The sequence below is a fragment of the Myotis yumanensis genome, unplaced genomic scaffold, assembly GCF_028538775.1.
Source record: "Myotis yumanensis isolate MYYU_CA2020_CCGP unplaced genomic scaffold, mMyoYum1.0.hap1 SCAF_2, whole genome shotgun sequence".
NCBI classification, from domain to species: Eukaryota; Metazoa; Chordata; class Mammalia; order Chiroptera; family Vespertilionidae; genus Myotis; species Myotis yumanensis.
The window spans coordinates 173,293,595-173,317,541 of record NW_027223753.1 but is presented as its reverse complement, the minus strand read 5'-3'; the positions used below and the strand labels follow the sequence as shown (position 1 = coordinate 173,317,541).

Below are 23,947 nucleotides of genomic sequence, written 5' to 3'. Positions count from 1 at the left end.
TATTTTCTGAATCATGAAGCTGCCCTCCATGTGACCTAGAAAGCCCTTTGATGATCCATATTTAGCTGTATCCATCAGTCAACAGATGTCTGGGTAGTTAAAGGCCCCCATGAGCTCCCTCTACATCCTGTGGTTTCAAGTTCCTGAGTTGTTAGTTAAAAAGCTTTCATCCCCCCTCCCCCACCTCCCTCCCTATCTATTCCAGGGTAGAAGGACAGATACTCACTATACTTACTGTACCTATTAATTCATTTAACAAATATTTACTCATTAGCTACTACACATTAAATACTGGGTTAGATGTTATCCTCTTTGTTTCCAAATTGCATTTAGAGTAGTCCTCCATATTTCCTGATTATTTCTCTAGAATCTGCATTGAGCATCCAATTAAATGGTCTCTTCTATTTGCAGTGTTTCCTGACCCTAGGAGACTTGGAGGCAATAAGCAAACTCTGATGCCTTGCTATAATGTACCTGCCCTTGCCTCCACAGATTTCAGGATAACATAGGTTTATCATTGGCTCCATCTAAGGGAGTTTAGTTAGTAGGTGAGGCTGCAGGGCTCTGCTTGCCATCCTGCACCATGGACATGAAGAATAAAGTGGTAGCAAGGGTGGAATGCCCAGCAAGTGAAGCAGCTAATTTCCAAAAATCTTTGGTTTTCTATGTCCCTGGTTTCCCACAGAGATGTCCATGAAGAAAAATTCCTCTCTGTTTTTTGAGCTTTCTGGATCTTCCCATTAGATTGCTTCTCTTGGCATGTGAAAGGCAGCCTGCCATTCTGTTCTCCTGTGGAACACAGATGGCCCAGCCCACGCCTATCACTAATGAGGATCACATGCAAAGCCTTCTTGCTGGAGGTTCCTTTACACAACCCTAGCTCTCCTTCCCCAAGCAGGCCAGTCACTGCTGACCGTGGCATTTCAGTCTGAGAAGGGTGCTTGGGGCTCTCTTACTCACAGAGATAAACAGAAAATTTATTATGTAGGCCTTGGGAAATGAGTCCCATTCAGTTAGCATTTGAAACATTGATGATTAAGGGATGACTGCCAATTTGATTGCAAGAATGAGGTAGTGGGTTCCAGCTGTCCATGGAGGTTGTTGAATTTAAATGTGGGCAAGCACTGGAAGTTCTTAAATAGGAATATGATTAGATGGATATACAGAGGTTGACCAGATAGGAGATTACAATGTCATGTAACCTCACCCAGGATGATAGCAGGGTGGGAAATAGTTATATAAGAATGTTAAAGACACTAAAATATAGTAGAAAAGCATACATTTTGATGTGAGAAAGAGCCATGTCAAATCCCAGCTCTATCACTCGCTATCTATCTGATCTTGGATAAGTACTTCACCTTTCTATATACTAATTCCTTACCTGTGAAATAAGTACAATGCCCATATGGTAGGCTACTCTAAGGTTTAAATGGGATAGCACATGAAAAGGCTTTGATGCAGTGCCTTGCACCCAGAAAGCAATACATGGGAATTCCCTTTTCTGCCTCCCTTCTCTGTTTCCTCTCTGTAGTAGAAAGTTACATGATGCACTCCTATATGCTGGACTATCCGGTGAGCTAAAAACAATGGCCCCATGTGCAATTCTGTACAATTTTGCTCTTCTTTTCTTTCTAAAATTTGATTGATATTCAAGATGTGGGATAGTTTCTTTTTCATTGTTATTGCAAGTCAGATGCTGGTCTGGTATTTGTGACCAGAAAAAGAATTCCAAACTGCTAATATGGACCCCGATAGAAATGCAAAATTTCTTTTTGTCTTAATACTTTAACTCATTCCTTTAATTCTCACAGCTACCAAGGAGAGATCACTACCACTGGCTGCCCTTGAGGGTATAATGAGTCAGATTAGTCCTCCCATGTATAAGTGTGGTACAACTGGTCACTATCCACTTATTCAGACATCTCTCTGGGAGTCACTTTTCATTCTTTCAAAAAACAAGAGAAGCCAAGAGGCTAGTCAGGGTCCAGTTCAAAAAGAAGTAATAGAACTATTGATTTAACATGAATGCTTACAAAAACACTTCAACAGCTTTTTGAACAAGGTAGAACAACCACTGCTTGTTTCCCACCCAACTGCGTCAAGGCTTTCCCTATAAGAGCTGGTGGCTGTTCATTCCCCCACAAGGTAGCACTTGCCTTATTAGGTCAGCTCTAAGAGCAGTCATTAAATTGAGTAAAAATAGACTTCTTTACAACTGTGCTGTGTAAACCGAGTTCTGTTCTCTGGAGTTACACAGATGAAGCCTGACCCCTGTCAGCTATCATGTTTTCTCCTTAATTTCCCCCCAATCCCAATCCCTTCAGAGGGCAGGGTCCAGATCCAAGGTTCTTGCTTGAAGACATGAAGAGCAATGGGAACAATCAAAGTAGTTAAACAATCACATAGAAGAAACAAGAAAGAGTGTCTTAAGAATGGACACTCCTTATCCGAGAAAATTACTTTTTGGAAGAATATTGCAGAGGATGTTTACTTTCATGTTCCCATCTTTCCACAAAACAAAAAGAAGAAATAGTGGGCTTAAGGCAGTGTTTCTAATCTATAGATGTTTGCAGACAAATAAAGGTCCCTATGGCTCTTTTCTGTGAGTTCTTAGAGATAAGCCCCTGTATGCATCTCCTAGAAGGGGATCTAGTACTTGACCACAGAACTTTTTTTTTTTTTCATGGAGCATTTTATGGATACTAGTATTTTGTGAAACACATTTAGGTAATTATGGTTTCAGATATTCTGTTTGAAATAACTTCCTGATTGATTATTGCTGGATCCGGGAACTGGTGGCCAAGAAACACTAGGATGGTTCCTTGCTTGGAGAGTTGGTTTCCTTGCTTGGAGACTCTTCCTCTTTCTCCCGTCTCCCTTCCTCTCTTCCTTTAACACTAGCATTAGGCACTCACCTGTCTGGGAGTTTTGAGGGGAGTAAAGTAAGCCTGTGACATAGGGAATCTGGGAGTCTAGATCCTTCCCATCCACATGATTTCTATTTTTATGATCCCAATTGTGGTAGTATTCCATAGAAGGTACTAGCTGGGACAGGAGGTAACTGAGAATTTTGGCCAGCAGGAAAGGGGGATGGAGATGGGAAAAGTTGATGCAATTATTTTTGGCAGGAGTTGGAACCAAAGCAGCAGGGGAGAGTAAGTTTTAAGACTCTCTGGCAAAGAAACTTCCTAATCTGTCACAGAGTATGTGTAAAAAAGTGATTAGTGGGTCTCTATATTTATCATGATTACTCACAAATATGTAATTTACATAATATATGCAGCACATTAAGTACTATGTTACCTTATATAATGTGCATATGTATAATGTATATACATGTTATGTAACGCCAGTCTGGAGGCTCTTCCAGGTTCTGCCAAGTATTTCCTAATTTATTTGGCAATTTTAACATATCTTTTCCATCTGTGTAAAGAACTCTCTTGAGAGGAGCTGGTCTCTGACCTGAAATGTAACCATCCTACTAAGTCTATCTCAATTCTCAACTCATTGGAGGAAACCCACGAAGACCAAGCCATAGCAACTCCTAGCCCATTAGTCCAGGGACAACACAAGGTGTCAAAGATTCTTGTTTTATTCTTTGTATTGCTAGTGGAGTAGAAGTGTGGGGGCAGGTGAGAACATGTCAGTGGCATGGCCAGACTAAGAATAAGGAGAGGAATCAGAACTGTATTATCCCCCGACTGTCTGTGTGATTTTGAGAAGTTACTAAACCTCTATAAGCCTTGTTGTTGTTTTTTTCATTATTTAGATTGGAATGATAATACCTCTCTGCCAATCTCAGAGGTTGCTGTGAGGTCCACTCTGATGAGGCACTCTATAGTAAGAAATCACAGTCACAGAAGTTAAGGGATGAGTGGCAAGATCAGAATAAACAACAACCCTAGGCTTACTGAAGTTACCAAATTGGAAGTGAAATTCCACCCAAGTTTGTTGTACTCTGGCTCTAAGGAAGACTTGGGACATGTCTCTCAAGCAACATTGTAAGTCCTATGCACTAGAGTAGAGTGGGCAGAGGGCCAGTCTCTGACTTGTGAATCTTTGAGAATCAGTTTCATGTGTTCATAATAGTGCCATGTGTCAACAGCCTCAGTGTTGGGGGATCAGGGCTGAAACACATGCAAACACTTCTGTAAATGCCTTAGCATTGGTGACCCCAAACCTGAACCTGTGTGTGTTTCAGAATCAATTGGCTTCCAAGAAGGTACCTGCTGTCATTCTGGAGCCTGTTGATCCCATCACCATGGCTCCAATTCCTCAGGAGATTCTTCGGGTGGCCTGGTTTTCCCCTTGCCCGGTGCTCTGCACTGTTAGGTTGAGCAGGATGGTCCTAGATGTCCAGTCCACATGGTCCTAGATGACTGCTTCCTTCAGAGTTAGAATCAGTTTGTACACACAATTGTAATTTTCCTTTCCTTGAACAAAGCTCCTGACTCAGTGCCAGGAGATTAGAGGAAGCTCAGCGGAGCAATGTCCAGTGAGCCCAGGTTTCCTCTTGAGGAATCTCAGAGGGGATGGAGGCCTGAGGGAGCAAGGCAAATGTTTCTTCTATCGAAGAAGCTCCACAGACATATGCTCTCGGGAAAGGAGGGTAATGCCAGCACCAGCTGAATGAAGCCCACTGAGCTTTGTTGAGACCCTCTGGGTACTGGCTGGCAGTACCTTGCAGAAGATACCTCAGCCCTCCTGTGACTTTCCACGAAGGTTATCCCTGCAGCCAGCCAGGTTGTTTCCATGCTGAGAGACTGTGATGACCGTGATGAGGTGACATGTGGAGAGTTTGATGATCTGTTCAGTGCCTTCACCTCAGACCAACTTCTCATCAGTTCAGGCCAAAGAGAATCGTTGAGAAACATCAATCATGAGGCCTCATTTTCTCATGTGGGCTTGCCCTATGCACACATGTGCTGCACATTCATTCTTCCCTGGCAACCTGGATCCAAATGGAATCATTTCTCAGTGACCAGAAATGACTCTGTTCCAAGATGTGTGGTTATTTTCTCTATCGAGTATCCTTTTTTTTTTTTTTTTTGTATCTTCTTAAGTGGCACCTATTCCCAAACCACATTAGCCAAGATATCATGGACAAGTCTCTTAATTTTCTGAGACTCGGTTTTCTTATCTGATAAATGGAAGAATAAATCCTGCCCAGTATATATTTCATGGTAGTTTTAATGATCCAGAATAGGAATTCTTAGTTTCTCTATGATAAGAATCTACTTTCATTTCCCTTAAATCTCACAGTCACCACAGGGCAATATGTCTTGACAAGGAAATGGTGGAATGGAGGAGTAAAAACCTTCTTTATCTTTTCCATTTTCTGTTCCTATGCTAAATATATATTTTTAAATCAGGAAAAGTCCATCAGTAAATAAATATTTATATTTATAAATATATACGCAACACATATGTACACAAATAAGACCATCAGAAGGGCCCTCAGGTCATACTCTGGGAGGACTAGGTGCAAAGAGGCTGGAGGAACCACCTGATGGTTTGTCTCCTGGTCTCTTCAGCAAACGGCCTTTCCCGCCTGACTTCTCTGCCTTCAGGAATAGACTGCCACCAGGGCTTGGAACTCAAACAGGAAACACACTTTGGCTTGAAAAAGAAAGAAGCTGGGGGTGGTTTTTTTTCCTTCCCTTTTTATACAATATTATGACACCAATTTGAAAAATAAATCCCAGTTTCTCTGCTTTTCCTCCCAGGTGTTCACAGGACTAAGAAAATAAATACCACATCTAAGGTATGCTGTGCAGGCAGCTCTGGGGGCTCCTGGAGCCGTCTCTAAACAAACACAGCCACCAGGAGAAGGCTTCGGGAAATAACAAGTGCCCACTGACAGCGGAGAGAACCAAGAATGGAAACACAGCTTTGCACAGCCTTTCTGCCTCCTCAGCAGGTTCAGGGAAAAGCTGTTGCTCTCGCTGGAAGGACGACCAAGAACTCAACCTGCGCTTGCTGAGCCCTGCCAAGGGTTATGCTCTGAGCGTTGGAGGCCATTTGTCTCTTTACAGAGGCACCTTTGTGTAGGCTCTCTGGAATGGGAGCTCTTTCCCTTGGCCACATCCGATCTCACCATAGGCAGGAAACCTGCAGCCTGCTCCTTGCGAGTGTCCATGAGGAAACTTACAGGGCTGGTGGGAAGGAAGGGGGAGTTCTTCTTCAATCTGGGAAAGTCTCACCCAAGGCCTTCTCGGAATGTGGAGACTGCTGCATGAGCCAACCATACCCTGGTGGGCCCCAAGTCCATTCAAAATGTTCTGTTGCACTGGCTCTGTTAGGGTATGTCCATTCTTGAAATAAAGAGAATGTATGGCAGAGCGAAGGTTTCCTCCTGAAGGGTGGCTTAACTTCTGCTGGTTAGAGAGGAGAGTGTGTGTGTGTGTGTGTGTGTATGTGTTTGTGTGTGTGTGTGTGTGTGTGTGTGTGTGTGTTACAGTTTCTTGTTTTCTGTCTTGGTTTCACTGGCAATTGGCACATTGTTTAGTCTTTTGAACGGCTCTTCCTTCTCAGGGAAAAGAAGCTGCTCTTCTGGGGAGGTCCCATCATCATGGGTGCTTGGTTCTTGTGAATAATTTTAATCTAAAAGCAAAGAGGCAGAACTGAATTAGTGGCATGGAATCCCAGAAGCCTATGGGAGAGTGAGTCTCAGAGAGAGGAAGGAAGGCCAGCTTCAGGTTGGAAGGAGCCCCATGCAGAAGGACGACTGTCCTTGAACAACTTCAGAATTGGCAACTGGACCCTGACTAGGCCTGGAGTTTGGCACTGCTGGAAGTGAGGGGCGGAAGCACTGGGGACAGACAAGTGTGAGCTTCCCACGTGGTAATCAGCTCGCACCTGTCTTGTGTCCTTGCTATTCATAGACTTTCAGAATGTCACAGCCGGAGGATACCTCAGGGACCATCTCATTCAACCCCTCTGCAGGATAAAGGCCTAAGGTTACACAGAGAGGGACAGAACATCCAGAGCCCAGTTCTCAGATTCCCAGCCTCCACTCCTAGCCATTCCTGCTTAGGCAGTGCTGAGATGTCAACCAGTAACTCAAAGTTGACTTTCTGTTGAAGCCCTGACTCAAGCAACATGATCTGGAGAATTCCCAAGTGTGTCTCCTAAGTTTTTCCTCTTTTCTTCACCTAACCTAGGAGAGACCTAACTTTATTTTAAAAGCATATGGGTTTTTTTTTTTTTAATTTTAGGTTTTATGAGTATTTTCTCCTGTAAACTTTAAGTCAATTTGAAGTAGAAAACATTGGTGAATGCTCATTGTCTTCAGGGCATGGATTCAAAATGCTTAATCCCTATTTACATGTGGCCTGGTGACACTGCCACTTCAATAATCTGCATTTTCAGTCTATCAACAACACTTATCAAGTTTGATGTATTCAGAGTAGGAAGATGATGTGGGAACAAGAGAAATTTAGGATTCAAAGACCAGGTTTGTGTCCCAGAATTCCCACCTCTTTACTGTGAGCCTTTGGAAAAATCCCTTAGCTTTCAAAACCCCATCTGGCCAACTGTAATATGAGGATATTTTTCTCACAAAGTTGTGAAGGTCAACTGGTAGACTGTCAATGAAAGCCCACCATAAAGTGTAAAATGGTAAGTAACAGTTAAATAATTGGTATCTTACTTTGGAGGAGAAGGAAAAAGATGTGTATCAAAAGCAACAGAATCTAGGAGCCCTTTCTCATGGTTTTTATCACATCATTGGAAATGACAGTGTGACCACAGAAAGCAACAGAGAAACTACATGTTTAAATGAATGTAGCTTAAACCAAGTGGTGCCAAAAAGAAATTAGGTAAGGAATGAGTAGTCTGAATGGAGTGTTTGAAAAATAATTTTAAGATCTGAAAGGAAGGGGAGGAAATGTGCTGCTGAAAAGAGAAAGGGAAGACACTGGGTAGAGGGGCCACATACAAACTGGTTGAATGGGGGGCAAAGGATGAGACATGAGTTTGGGAATACAGATGGGATAGGGCTTTAAGGGGTTTAATGTGAGGTAATGAGGAACTCTGATAACTTTTTAAGCTGGAGAATAACATGATGAAAAAGAGTTTTAGGAAGATTATTTAACAGTTGTTGTCAGAGTGAGCTGGAATGAAGGGAGAGTCTGACCAAGAGGGCACTATGGAAGCCAGGTTTAAATTTATAAGGCTCCAGGCTATGGAAAGGAAAAGGTGGAACCAAAAGCTGTTGTGGAAACTTCCTGAGTGATAGAAGCTGAAAATGATTCTCATGTTGGTCTAGAGCAAGGGTCTTCAAACTACGGCCCGCGGGCCACATGCAAATACAAATATTGTATTTGTTCCCGTTTTGTTTTTTTACTTCAAAATAAGATATGTGTAGTGTGCATAGGAATTTGTTCATAGTTTTTTTTAACCTATAGTCCGGCCCTCCAACGGTCTGAGGGACAGTGAACTGGCCCCCTGTTTAAAAAGTTTGAGGACCCCTGGTCTAGAGCAGCAGTTCTCAACCTATGGGTCGTGACCCCTTTGGGGGTCGAACGACCCTTTCACAAGGGTTGCCTAAGACCATCGGAAAACACATATATAATTACATATTGTTTTTGTGATTAATCACTAGGCTTTAATTATGTTCAATTTGTACCAATGAAAATACATCCTGCATATCAGATATTTATATTACGATTCATGACAGTAGCAAAATTACAGTTATGAAGTAGCAACAAAAATAATTTTATGGTTGGGGGTCACCACATCATGAGGAACTGTATTAAAGGGTCGCGGCATTAGGAAGGCTGAGAACCACTGGTCTAGAGTCTGGAGATATGGAAGGGGAGTCCATCTTTCTGTTTTGTGGTAGTCACCAGAGGAACAAACCAAGAACACTTCAAGCAACATTTTGTGTTATGTGCCTTATTATGGGCATTATGGTTATTCCAGAATTTATGGAAGTGAGGCATAGACTGGGGACTCTGACAGCACTTCTCTGTGGCATGTAATTTTGCTCTCTCTGATGACAGCAATTTGTGGCACATTTCCTTGTGGTAAGCTTTCTCTTACTGCCTGAGCACACAAGTCCCCTGAGGGGAAGAACTTCATCTTACTCACCTTGGTATTCCTGGAGCAAGTGCAGTGCCTATTCAAAGGACATGCTGTGGAAGTACTGACCGATTAGAACAGCAAGAAGAGAGAGAGAACATCATGGCAGTGGTGGGTGGCTATGCTTGAGGCAGAGTGGCAACTGGCACTGCCTACATTTCCCACGGATGGAGCCCATTTTTTTTCAGATGATAGAAGACCCTGGCTTCTCCTTTTTCTCTCTCTAGCTGAGCTATTTGCTTGCTTGTTAGCACTTCCAGGGTGAAGAGAAGGAAGTGAAACTCAAATCCCTCTCATTTGGTTTTTCAGCAGTTTTGATGAAGGTCTTGATTGGGTAGGAGGTTGGAGACCCTGGGTAACATGAGATTTTGATGTGGTTTGTGGATTCAAGTACTACAGATAACTGAGAGTTGACTGTATGTATATGCACTAAAAACAAAAAATATGAGTTCGTATCCTCTTTTGGAGTCAAAGAGATGTCAGTCTCTTACCCCCTTTGGGTATCCAAATTAGGAGGGGGTTGGTGAAGTTAAATAGCGAAGATCTCATTTTAGAAGGTAGTTGGATGTGGCTAAACCTGACTTTTTGACCCCTGATGGAAAGAGAGCATTCATGTTTCTGTAGTTAGAACTCAAGTTTCTCTGGTAATTGGGCAGGTCAGGCAATTAACTAAAGTCTCTTTAATTTCTTAAACACCTTTCATAATATTTACAACATCTGACAAGCACTAGGGACAGCAGCCCCATGTTCCTAGTTCTCTGCTCTATTATAGAGATAAGTGATACAGTGGGCTCTTGTGATAGCTTGAAACTCACAAAACTACTGCAGCATATAATTCCCCATTGAAAGGAGTAAATTTTAAAATTTCACTAGTGCTGGGAGTTGACTTTGTTTTGGGGGCCATCTTCTGGAAATCAACACATTTTTATTACTTCAAGAGAAGCAATAAACTGAGAGACTTACTCCTCAACGTTGCCCTCTCAGGGCAAATAATTCGAATCATGCCCAGCAAAATGGCCAATAACTGTATGTGTGGACCCTTCCCTGATCATTTGGGAAGTATCTAAGTCTGCCTTATTTTCAGTTGGAAATAAATAGAAAGGCACAAACTTGAAAGGTCTCAACTTGACTTTTTAAAAAGTCAAGGAAATATTCCTGCTTAAAGTGAGCCTTGAGGAGGAGAGAGGGGGTTTGCACAGTTTTTCAGATCTTAGCTATTTCTGGGTTCTCCAACATCTTAGGAGGCCCAGCTTCATAAGAGTGTTTCCTGCCATCAGAGACTTTCAAATGTAGCTGGACAATCAGGTTTTACTAGGGGTGGAGAAGTCTGGGATTTATTGATAGGTCGGGAAGTTCAACTAGATTATTGGTTTTCAAAGTGTGGTCCCTAGACCAGCAGTATCAGCATTTCCTGGAAACTTGTCAGAAATGCAAATTCTTAAGGCATCCTGACCTACTGAATAACAAATCCAGCAATCTGTGTTTTGAAAACCCTCCAGGTTATTTGAACATATACACAAGTTTGGGAATCACTGGACTAGTAGAATCCCTTTCAACTTTGAGATCTTACTGGTACTATTATCTAACTCTGGGAGAAGGTTCTTAATTTCAAAGCTCAAACGATGCCACCTAACTGGTGGTAAAGCATGAGAGGCCATCTTACAGTGCTGCAAGCACAAGGCAAGTCTTTAAATTATGACTATTTTATACACAAAAATCTTTATGTGTAAACAAATATATCCCCATTTTTAAGAATTTAGAAATTATGGAAAAAATTTAATAATCACCTAGAAGTAATTGCTGTTAACTTTTTGGTATATTTTTTCCAGTTTGTTTCTGTGCTTATATATTTTTAATAAAATTGAAATCAGCTATTTCCATTTAACATTATTCTGAAAGCATTTTTGATATCATTAAAAATTCATTATATAATTTCCAGTGGCTGAAAATTATTCCATTTGATGATGTTCACATAACCATTTCCCTAAATGTTGGGCTTTTAGGTAATTTCCAATTTTTTTTTGCTATTATGAATAATATAGACATTTTTAAACACTGGTTTCTGTATTTCTGGAAACTTGCATTTTACTTAGAATAAATACCTAGAAGTATATGAACAATTTTAAGGGTCAGAGTAAATGAACTGGATTTAATATTTGCAAGGATCTTCTTGATACATGGCTCCAAATGCTTACCAGCGCAGCTGTACCAGTTTATACTCTGGCCTCACTGGTTGAATGTGCCTGACTTGCCACACCCTTGACAACAATGAATATTATTTTTAAAAGAAAAGCAAATTGTGCTAATTTGGTAAGTGAAACATGGCAGGGCTTTCTCACTATTTTAACTTGGAATTCTTTCTCCTCCTTTTTCTTAATTTGTTATATTAAATATTATTTCATAGGTTTATTAGCCGATGTTTATTAGGCATTTCTTCTGTGAATTGTCTGTTCACAACTGCATTCCTAGTATTTTCTCCTGATGGTTTCTAAGAGATCATTATACATTATGAGAATTAACCTGCTCATTGAGATAGCTATTGCAAACATCTTGTCTTTAGCCTTTTAAAGATCTATATTGATTCTTGACTTGTAGAGTCTTAAACTTGTTAATAGTCCAATATGTCACATTTTCCTCTTTAAAAAGTCCTTGCTCACAGTGTGATGATAGTCACCTATATTTCCCCCCAGCTAGTATCATTTGATTCTTTAATAGAATTAGAGTTTTTCTGTTTTGTTTCTGGAGTATAGAGTTGAGAAGTTGATATATAATGACATTTTCCCAGTCAGGCAATTTTTTGGCTAGTATATGTTAAACAGTTCATTGCCTTTAAATTAGTTTATGATCTTCCTTTTTTTTTTTTCTTCATTAGTTTTTATGTACTAGGGTTTCTTAGGGCCTCTTCTGTACAGTTGATTTATCTATACAATATTGTGCCAACAACAGTGGCTTTATAGCTGTTTTAATATCTTGTGGGAAGCCCTTCCTCATAGTTCTTTCATTAAATGCCTTCACTATTGCATTGGTTTTTTTTTTTTAAGTTAAAAAACAATTGCAATAAGATTTTGTTTGGCATCTCTATTTAGAAACAAGTTTCTAAATTCAAACCTTTTTAAAAAATATTTGTTAAATCTTTAAGTCTTCATCTATTTTTATATCTCTCATATTATGTAATGTGTTATCTATAATAATAAAAGGGTAATATGCTAATTAGACCAGACAGCTGAATGTCCTTCCGGACAAAGCTGGGGCTGCGAGGACCGTGCCCCTTGCACGAATTTTGTGCATCAGGCCTCTAGTAATTAAATAAAACCATTACTGCATTTATTTTTTATTGCAATTATTATATATTTTTACATTTTAATAACTATGATCATTGGTTTTCTCTTTTTGAAATTAGGTTTTCAAATATTTGACATGTTTAAAGAACTAGTTTTAGATTTTCCTGTTTTTAAATTATTTAATTTCTATTTTATTTTTATTATTTTCTTCCTTCTGCCTCTCCTATTTTGTTTTATTCTTATAATTTTGGAATGATTCATTACTTTTTTTCCCCTCTTTTGAATGATAGATGTATATGGGTCTCTGAACATACTTCCAAATATGGTTTAAGCTATATTCTATAAGTTTTGAATAGAGCCTTTATTTTTATTTTTCTAAGTCAATAATGATGGTTTTAATCTCTTGAATCTACTGTTCTTTAGAAAAATTTAAAATCATTGAATAATTAAATTTTGTTTGCTTATTTATTTAATCTTCTATTATTAATTTCTAGCTTTATTGCTTTGTAGTTAAATAAAATAAACTTTATAATTTCTGTTTCTGAATTTTATATAGATTTTTTGGTAAATTTGTTTATGATCTATTTTAGTAAATATTCTGTGGGTCCTTGAAAAAATGGAGATATTTAATTTGTTTATAGGTTATCAAGTTATTTTATCCAAGTTTTATGTCACTTATTTATTTATTTTTTTAAGGCAAAAACAAATATTTTAAAGCCTCTCAATATTGGTCTTTCTGTCAATGTTTTCTTATCTGTCATTTTTTTTTCCTTCAGAATATATATTGATACTATTTCTCACATTATATATTTTGATTCTAGTATTAGATACCTAAAATTTTATGACCATTACATTATATCTCATACTTGACTCTACTTTTTATCAAATAAAAGTGACCTTCTTTATTCTATTTTGTGTTTTTGGCATGTTGGCAAGTTAGTTTGTCTAAAATTAATATAATTAACAATACATTTATTTCTTTTAATTTCTCTATGCCTAAAAGAGGATATGACAAATAAATATATATATATCCTTTTGTTTTAGGTATATCTCTTATAAGCATAACATTACATTTTAATTTCTAATCCCCTTTTGTTAGGAGACTTTAACATATATTTTTTGTCATTATTGATGTATTTAGTCTCAACCTCTTTCATCATACTTCAAAAAATTTTTTAATGTTTGCTTATTATTTGCTTTCTGTTTTTGCTACATTGATAAGGTTCATAAATTTTAAATTCTCCCAGATTTGAAAAGTGTGTGCCCTGTTTTTAGTTTCACTAAAGGATTATTTAGTTATTAAAAGTTTCTTCTGAGAAACTCTTTTAAATTGCCAAAATGAAAAAATACAATGAAAAATTTAACATATCTTTATTATTCCTTCAACAATGTCTCATAAATGCTTTCAGCATTGTTTAATAGAACTTTAGGTTTGGGATCCATGTTACTAATGCTTCCATTATGTATCATCTCTTGCAAAGAATGATCCATTTGCATTTATTTGTATAACTGTATTTAACAGTTTTTTAAAACTTCATTTTAATTTAACTGTATTCAGTTTTTATCAAAAATTCTTTTGTGCTGTGATGCATGAAATCTCATGAAAACCCTTTTTCTAGTGGAAGACCACTTGATGTTCCGAAGGGCTCAAAACACCAGGTTATTGCGGCATCTGAATACTTACCAGAGTGAGAAAGCTTAGAAATATTACTTTTGTCTTTTGAGATTTGTCTCATGATAGTATAGAGAATATTATTAATGTAATATCTCATGAAGACCCTGGTTCCCGAACAGCAAGACAGTGGTTTCTCTTCACCATAGAGTTTCTAGCTGGGTTTCAGCAGAGAAGAAACTAAGAGACAGGTTGCCTGGCTCCTATAGCTAAGTGGAGAGCTAACATAGTATAAAGGGAATGAAGATGTGCCCTTTGTTTTTGTTTGTTCAGTTGTTCAGTCCTTTGTTCACTGTTCAACAAACATTATTGCACAACTATTAGAAAACCAGGCACAGCGTTAAGTGCTAGGTGAACACCGTAACCAAAATAGATAACTCATGTGGTTACTCTTTCAGTGGAGTTCTCATACAGGTCCTCAAGGCTGTGGTGAACTCATGATGAGTGTGTCCATGCACTATGGGAATTCCCCCCGCAGGAGCTCGCATGGGTGACTTGTTGGAAGTTCTAGGTTAAGTGTGCAGATTTGACTTCAACATAAAGAAGCACTTTCTAACAATTAGACTTGTTCATCAGCAGAACAGTCTTTCTTTTGATGCGGTAAATTCCCTGCCACTGCAATGATTCAAGCTGAGGCTCTCAAGGATAGTATAAACGAAGTCTCAGAAGAATCGTGAGCTTTCATTTGTGAGTTTTGGAACTGATGCCTCACAAGTGCCTGAAACATAGCAGGTATTCAATAAAAGCTTGGCAGGTAAATGAATGGATGGATGAACAAAGTGAAAGAGAGGATGATTTCTCAAAGCCTGTGCAACTCTGAGATTCAGTGATTTCATATTAGGTCAGTGCTCCCAAAAGATCCCAAATAAAGCTTCTCATCCTCGCCTCAAAGACCAGGAAAACTTACCGTGCAAGGTGGCTGCATCCAGGGCTCTCCATCCACTTGCATCGGCAGCAGCTTGTTTGTCCTGGAACCCCGGAGAACCAAGATAACACAGTGAGCTTCTTAGAGTCAGAGAATCAGGGTTGTCCCCGCCAGGGAAACTGAAGTGGGAAGTCCTTATCTGCCCACATAGGATTGGTTCTCTAAGACTGTCTTGGGGAGCGGGGGTTATTAAAAAAAATTCCCAGGCCCACGTCAAGGATATTGACTTTCCAGGTCCAGGAGATTACATTTTGATAAGTACTATGGGTGATTTTGTTGTTTTGGTCTTCAGACCCTACTTTGAGAAACACTGCCCTGGGTGAGCAGTGAAGTCCACAGAAGCCTGGGAAACAGTGGCTAACAAGCATAGCAGCATAACTGCTGAACAGACCCTCAAACAATCAGGCAGAGGGCCTGCAGATGGTGCCAAAAACTTCACTGAAATGGGAAAGGCTATGAAATGGGAAAAGGCCTGGTTTCTATGTTGAGTGAGAAGTTGCATTGTGTCAATGATATAATGTCTCCAACTTGTACAAGGTACAGCTCAGATATGAGTGTGTCTTGCCTTGCCTCTGATCCTAACCACCCCCTCCTTTATCTGGTTGCACGAACTGGGAAATGGGGTCATTGGGAATATTGTCTCCATTGGTAGGAAGAGAGGAGAGGAGACAGTGTTGCTTTTTTGTTTGGGACAAAGCTTCTCTGGCAAGTGTATTGTCAAAAGGAGAGAGACGAGGTCTTCGATCTTTCTTCTGTTAAAGAGTTGTGAATTCATACTACCTCACCTTTGGGAGAAAAGGCAGGTCCTCCCAGAGGTCTCTGGTCTGGGTGAGCAGGGAACAGTTGCCACCCACTGGACAGGAAGCCCTCACCTGACAACTGCCCTGTATTTGAAACTATAAAATGTGGGAGGCAAGTTGTGTTTTAATTTGATCATTATCTGACTGACCCTGGGGATATTTAAAACAACAACAAGAACAACAATAAACCTAATAGTCAAACAAGTAATAAGAGGAGAGAGTGGATTTCTGTTTTGGGGACTGAGGAGAGAATCTGGAAAATGCCCAGGAGGATGGAGCTCCTGGCTCACCCACTCTGTTTCTATCTCGAAATAGTCTACTGAATATAAAGAGAAAGTCTTCCTTCTTTTACATGGATTTTTAAAAATTCTTCCAGGATTAAGATGTTACATTCTTTGTGGTCTACATAAGTTATAGCTTAGATGTGCTGATTGGACCTACCCAATACTAGAGTCATGGTGACTGGACAGGGAAGGAAGAGATTTGTCTGGAAAGCAGAGGACCCAGCACAGCAACAGCCCAGAGAGAAAGAGGAGCAAAGCTTTGGGGAAATAACAGAAAAGACAGAGAAGACACAGGGACAGAATGAAGAAAAGAGGTTCGTGAGATAGACCTTCAGCTAAGAGACATCAAGGAACAATTTCAGGGGACCATTCGGAGGCATGCAGGGAGTGTCAAGAGCAGGGTTTCCATAAGTGTGCTCTGAGGACACTTGCCCAAGAGGTTCTTGGAGAAAAGGATTCTGTGGTCAAATATCTTTGGGAAACCTGCATGCTGTGGTCCCCTCTAGGAAGTCCCCAAGGCACACTAATAGATTTTATCTGCAGAAATTGAATGGAAAAAGGAAAGGAACAAAGACTTCTGAAATAATCAGGTGGAGAAAAAGCTGATTAGTTGCACTGATTAAACAGAAGCAATCCAAATCACAGGATCCCCTCCTTTAGACTCCTTCTCTTCTAGGCGCCTGCAGTGGATGACTAATGGTCCACACCCTGAAGAACCATCATCCTCTTAGTCAATTATAATGGGTTTCCTGATGTTGATGGTTTAGCTCTACAAAGGCATATAGAAAATAGTGTTTCTAAGGCCACTATCCAAGAAAGAGCAGAGCAGAAAGCCTGCTTTTTGTCAGAGTGTGCCCTCCGACATACAGCTAACATTTTAATTTGTAAATATAAAAAGGCAAGGAGTCTTATACTCCTGCTTAGAGAATTTCATCAATTCATTCTAAGACAACCGCAAATTGGTTGTGGTAGACCCTCTAGTTTATGTCCTGGGTGACTGCATTATATCTACTTTGGGAAATGGTCTCCAAAGAAAGACATTCTTTATAAATGTTATCAAGCTTCTGCCCGCCCCCCACCCCGCCCCCCCCATGCTTCCTGCACTTAAATCTAGGAACAAATCGGGAGACTTGGAGGATGCTGGGTGATGTGGAAGCATACCTGATGGTGACAGAGGAGCACTGGGCCAGCCTCCTGCCCGCACTCTTCAGGCCAGTGTAGATCTGCCCCATCTCCATGGCTCCCTCTAGTCCCACCACTTCAAGAAGCTGGTCACTGAGGTCTGCAGAGTGAGAAAAGCAAAAGCAGTACATATACATCTCTGTGCTCCTCAGGCAGGTTTTGGCCTACCCAGATCTGCCAATATCTCTTCATCTCCCACCAAATAGCATTTTCATACTCATTCTGAATAGGAAATTTCTTCAAAGGCCATTAAATGTACCTTTTCATGAACAGAAACCCAGTTCTAGTGAAAAAAGGCATTGATGTGGAGTAATATTAAAGATGAACTGAGCTATTTCTGAAGTTATTTTCAAGCTAAAAAGACATTGGATTGGGATTAATATAGGGAGGAATGTTGATGAAGACCATTATTCATAGCTGGATCAAGTTTCTCTTCTCTAAATGTCTGAATAACATCTTGGCCCTACTGATGATGACTGATGGTTAATTAACCTCAGTTTTGGTCTATGGTAAGCCAGTGGTGAGCCAACCTCCTTGGACATCCTTGGGGAAATCAGTGACCTCTTTCAGGACACCAGGTGCCTAATCTGAGCCAAGGAAAAGAATATTTTACCTACACCAGATTATTCTGGGTCCACAGTAGAAAAAGAGGAACAGAAAATATTAGTGTCAGACTCAGAGTCACATAATATCGACGACCGCCCACAGTGGCAGTAACTTCTGATTTGACACCTGGAAGAGGTCCTTTTTTCAAGTTCCTGAGGCTTAGATTGTGCCTGCCCAATTTATTGTGAAAGCAATGGAAGTCTTAAGATTTGATGTTGGGCCCAAGTCTCACTTTTACAACACAACTTTTATTTATTTAAAACAGAAACAAAATAAAAATGCAGACTCTTTAAAAGCTTCCATTCTTTTGCCTACTACAGCAAAGGCACTTTTTTCATAGGTTGTAGCTAATCACTAACATCCTGTTAATATCCACAAACTAAAAAATGGTGTCTGTTAATTTTTTTGTTTACTTAACAGATGGCTTCTGTCTTCTAAGGAACCTCCTGATATATTGCAATAATGTTTATTAGCATTGGCAAGCAGATATTTGGGTTTGTTTTTACTTTTTTTTTGTTTAAAAGACTATTGTTTAAAAAACATTCTCTTGATGGATGTATTTGTAGTGAAGACAGTTAAACAAACCATTGTGCTGACCACAAATGTGTCAACATTGCTAATGTCTAACCTACTGGTAATCATTGATGAATATCAACTGCCAACAGATACACAAATTACTTTAGTCTTTCTGTAACAGGTATATAGTGTCCCCCTCTACATCCATGGCACTCCCATTCTCCTTCTCGGGTATCTCTCTCTCTCTCTCTCTCTCTCTCTCTCTCTGAAAAGATACTATCTCCTTAAAGTCTCCATCTCATTTGGACTTGGAACAAGAAGTCATGAAGGGCAATGTTTGCTTAGGCGAACGCTCCAGGCTCTCTTAAGGAGTTTACTTCCAATAAACAACACATGTCTAAACCTCTAGTCACTTAATTAGTTCTCTTCTTACCAAAGAGCATTAAATAACCATTGGTAATCTTAGCTTACTGTGTCATTTTTAACAGTGTCAGTGAAATCAACATGGGTTATGTGAGAGAGAGAGAGAGAGAGAGAGAGAGAGAAAGGAGAAAGAAGAAGAAGAAGAAGAAGAAGAAGAAGAAGGAGGAGGAGGAGGAGGAGGAGGAAAAGGTGGGAGGAGAGAAGTATATACAGATATACAGCGTGAAGAGGGTGGAGGAGTTATATTGGGGTAGAAGAAAGGAAGAGAAGCAGAACTTTTTAAAAGTTTTTCTAGTGGCAGAGGGACAGATGTCTTATAAAATGTTGTTCTTTGTACCAGGCTTTGGTATCTGACAGAGCTGTGGGATAGTTCAATGTTTTTCCCTTCTTGAAACATTCCCTGGTAACAAGATGTTCTAAGAAGCAGAGGACTTAATGGACTCAAGTGTTTCAGTTTTTACAATGTCTTGGTCTTTTAACAAATTTTCCTGTTGAATGGCTTTAACTCTAGAGTTGTTATCACTTCCCACACATTACCTTACAGTTATCACTTCCCACACATTACCTTGCTTCTTGGCTCTAGAAGAGAAGTAATGAAGGCTGATCTCATCAGCGTGGTGGGTGTGTGGGGGGCAGGGGCTTGCACAAATGTGGAACTGAGGAGATAAATGTAGGAGCTAGGCTCTCAGTACACTTTTTGCCATTCTGCCTTTGAATTTGTATTCTGAATCTTCCCTAGCATAAAGGGGCTAGGATGACTCCTATCTACCACTGAAGGAAGACTGACTGCTCTTCTATCTCTTTACCATTTCTTAACTGATTTTTCTTTCAATTTCTTAGAATGGCTACCAGGAAGTTCTGAGGTAAAGAAACCTATTTATCTCTGTTTCCCAAAACATATGGGACCACAAGGCCATTCTTTTGTGTGTTGCTTATAAACAGTCCATGGTAGTTTTCTTAGGAACACACTTTGGAAATACTGGCATCACTGAATTCCCTTTACTGTTTCTAGCACAGAGATACTTACACCCAAATTAAATTTGCTTTTAAAAATGAAACAGAATAGAATGCAAACCAATGTCCAGGCACACAGAACAATTAAATGTTTAGAACTTAGAACCCAGGATCAGGACATCTGGTATACCAGGTGTCTGTTTTACCTTAGGTACCAATGATTTAGAGTGTGGTTTTAGCAAGTCACATTCGCTCCATATTTTCTTTATACTTATCAACTCATTAGTATTTAAGATGAAATGTCTATGCACCTTAGTAAAACAGGAATTAACTTACTTACTCATTTATTCATTCAACAGTTACTGAGTAGCAACCCAAGTATCAGGCACTCTGTTAAGAAGTGGGGTACAAAATATTTTAGTTTGGAAGGATTTTTTTTTTTAGCCAAGAGGGAGAAAAGTGTTAGGTATAGAAAATGCTGTACTTGAACTATAGGAGTAAGGAAGCCTGAGTAGCTGATTCTGACTGGTCAAGGTTGGAAGGAAGGTGTCAGGGGCATTTAAGGAAGGTCTTGAAGGATGACTACCAAGGCAATTTGCTGGGTTAAGAAAGAGAAAAAACATTCCAGGAACAGGGATGTTCATATGTGGTTTTGGATAGTCACAGGATGAAGAGAGAAATTCATTTAACAATAAACCCATTTGGCAGTTTTACTGGAGAATATGAAAAACTAGAGGCCTGGTGCATGGATTTGTGCAGGGAGGGTCCCACAGCCTGGCCTGCGCCCTCTCACAATCCAGGACCCCTTGGGGGATATAGCAGTGCGCCAAGCTGCAAGGCAGCCAGGGAGGTGCCCAAGCCAGGCTAGGTGCCTTTCGAGCTCATCTCGGTGCTGCTGTGGAGTTGGGAAAGGCTCCCCCTGCTGCAGCTGCGCTAGCCAGCCATGAGCCTGGCTTCTGGCTGAGCAGTGCTCCCCCTGTGGGAGCTCACAGGGGAAGCTCCTGTGTTGAACATCTGCCCCCTGGTGGTCATTGCGTGTCATAGCGACTGGTTGACTGGTTGTTCTGGTCGTTTGGTCGTAATGGTTGCTTAGGCTTATATATATTTATACCGAAGGAGAAGTACTGTCCAGAGATTTAAAAAATATATATTTTTATTGATTTCAGAGAGGAAAGGAGAGGGAGAGAGAGATAGAAACATCAATGATGAGAATCATTGATCAGCTGCCTCCTGCACACCCCCTAGGGACCGAACTCGTAACCCATGCATGGAAATGAACCTCTCTGCCTCCTGGTTCACAGGTCAACGCTCAACCACTGAGCCACACTGACCAGGCAAGAGATTTTTTTTTGACAAAACTATAAAAAAAGGGTCTGTGGGTTGGGCACAAGCTTGTAGTGATTATAGAGCGAGGCCTCTCAGCTCTGTTCTTGGTTACAAAGCCTTACGTAGTGCTTGAGTGCAATGAACAATTAATATGCACTCTCTGAGAAAGTAAAACGGTGAACAGGGAAATGGAAAGGGGAAAATGGGGAAGCAAATGAGGGACAGTAAGGACAATAACATTTCTGATTTGTCCCACTTGATTCAGTCTCCAGTATGCAACTTTATAAATGCAAATCTGCTTGTGTTGTGCCCACACCCCAAATCCTTCAGTCATAACCACAAGTGCTGTGAAGAGAAGATGAAATGTGCAGTTTTTCACACCTGTGATGAGTGGAAGCTGGCAGAAAACTTGTTGGGAAGAAACTTTCATACAGTTGATTCATTCATTTTGTTCTTGATACTGATCACAAGAAATCATTGACAGAATCTAAGTTCATACAAATGTGAACACTGTAGCATCAATTGTAACACAGACATACCTTGTTTTATTGTGCTTTGCTTTATTGCCTTTTTTTTCTTTTACAAATTGAAGGCAAGACCCTCCACCAACAAAAAGATTGCACTTGCTTTATTGCAATACTTGCTTTACTTTGGCTGTCTGGAACTTAACCCACCATATCTCCGAGGTATGCCTGTAGTGAAATCTTCTCTCCCCTATTCCTATCTGTATGAAAATAGTTAAATCAATTATATGGTATCCATATGATAGAATTTTATGCTGCCATTAAAATATTTACAAAATTTCAAAAACATTAAACATGTATGTTATAATGTTAAGTGCGAAGGAGGGATATGAACTTACTTAAAGAGCCTGCTCTCAACTATGTAAGAATATGCATAGAAGAAAAGGACAAATTACCCTAAATATGTAACAGTGGTGAGTTCTGGGTAATTAGATTAAAGGTGATTGTTATTTTCTGCTTTATGCATTTCTAGGTGTTTCATATTTTCTATAAGTATGATCAATGTTATAATTTAAAAGTCCTTAAGAGAAAACCTATCAACCGCTCTTCATACTTGTAAAGATGATGTAAATTTCCTGGCTGGATGCCCAAGGCCCATTCCCAACTGGCAAGAGGCTGCCTGTGAAGTTTATTTCCTGACATTGTAGGGCTAGGTACCAGCTCCAGACATACACAACAGCATGGAATTCCCAGGTAAACCCTTCCGTCTCCCTCCTTGTGCCACTACATATGCTGTTCCCCTGCTTGAAATGCCCTCTTCCACTTTTTACTGTCCATCAAAACTCAGTTCAAGTGCCATCAACTTCAAGAAACGTCCTTGGACTTCCATGCCTGCAGTTTGATTTAGGTACTCCTTCTTAAACTTCCCCAGGTAGATATGGTCAAAGAAAGAACAAGGGGCTGAATGTATTGTTGCAGGAATTACTGGGCCTAGTTTGAATAGGGAAAGAGGTAAAGGGCTAAATGGAAAGGGAGAAGGCCAGTAAGAGACTTGATGAGTTCAAGGACCAGGTATTCTGAGCCGGTGGGAGAAAGAGGGTTGGAAAGAGATGTTGTGAGCAGAGCAGCTCCGGTGCGTGAGAAATTCCACCTGTGGCCCCAGTAGTGGGGAGCCGAAGTAGAAGGTGGTGATGAGGATTGGAGTTAAGGAGAAGTGAGGCAAGTTTGGTGGTTCCTAAACTTTGCTGCCTGTTAGAGTTACAGCAGGTCCTCAAAAAATGTTGTTTTGGCCAACCTCATTTCATTGTAATGCTGATGAAATGCCACAGGAACTTAACTCTTGTTTATATCAGTTTGCCTATGGTAAAACTGCTTTCATAGTAGTCATTTTGCTTAAAGTGGCAGAACCTATCAAATATGTTAAGTGAGGACTTGCTGTACCTGGAGAGTTTTTACAAATAATGATGCCTAGCTTGCACCAGTTAAATCAGAATGAGCTAGGTATCACTCTTTATTTTTTAAGATTACAGAATGGAGCACTGTTTCGGAACCACTGGGCTAGGTTTTTGGATGGGTCATCCCCATAGGCCAGTGGTTTCCACAGTGTGGTCTCAGAGCAGCAGCAGCAGCGTCACCTGGGAACTTGTTAGAAATGTAAATCCTCAGGCCCCACCCCAGACCCATTGAGTCAGAAACTCTGGGTTGTGCCCAATACTCTGTGTTCTAACAAGCCCTCTAGAAGATTCTCGGGTGCACTCAAGTTTGATAACTTGAGTTCTAGGCAATAAAACTGCCCCAACACATGCAGGAGTTGGAGTGAAAAGGAATATCAACAAGTTACTTCCTGATTGTTTTCATCTAGAGCTTCTTCACTTGAAAATTTGGAATTAGGAATAATGATATTAATCTCAAATTTGGGTATGAGATTAAATGTCAGAGTTGTATGTGAAAGAGTGGACATTAAAAATATATTAGTTTCACTTTCCTTTTCTGCCACATTCATCCTGCCAACTGTCAATAATCTCTAATTGTCTATCTACCTTCTTAGAGCTGTATACAAGAGTCCCAAACAAAAATATTTGGGCTAAAACATAAAAAAAAAAAATCTTCCATGTTTCTCATACTTTCTTACATCCATGGAGAGGCTGCAAATCCAGGTGAGCTTTCGATTAACTGGGCATCCTGCTTAGTCTGGTTTTTCCTCCTTTAATCTCCTTCCAGATTCTGTTCATTTGCCTACTTCTTTGATCTCAGCAGCCCCATTTTGCTTTTATTTTTTTAGTTCTTCCCACTGTCAGGAGGAGGGGTTGGATCTCAAAAGTGACAGGTAAAGCTGGCAGAGCTCTCATATTTAAGGGGCACATCTGACCTGTCTACTCTCCTCTTAAGACCCGTGGGTGGCTCTGGAAGTCCAAGGAACAATGTCTTAGT

At 40.1% G+C, this 23,947-nt stretch overlaps 1 protein-coding gene across 7 annotated transcripts in view; it reads right to left on the bottom strand.

The window, feature by feature from the left end:
* Positions 1–23,947, bottom strand: part of DGKG (diacylglycerol kinase gamma) — a 200,826-nt gene that overhangs the window by 7,598 nt on the left and 169,281 nt on the right. For all 7 annotated transcript variants that reach the window (XM_070406629.1, XM_070406632.1, XM_070406630.1 and 4 more), the window contains 3 exons: positions 17,208–17,328; positions 14,945–15,005; positions 4,227–6,603 (listed from right to left, as the gene is read on the bottom strand). In XM_070406629.1, coding sequence (XP_070262730.1) covers positions 6,505–6,603; positions 14,945–15,005; positions 17,208–17,328 — 281 coding nt within the window. In that variant the 3' untranslated portion in view covers positions 4,227–6,504. The remainder of the gene's footprint in view (positions 1–4,226; positions 6,604–14,944; positions 15,006–17,207; positions 17,329–23,947) is intronic.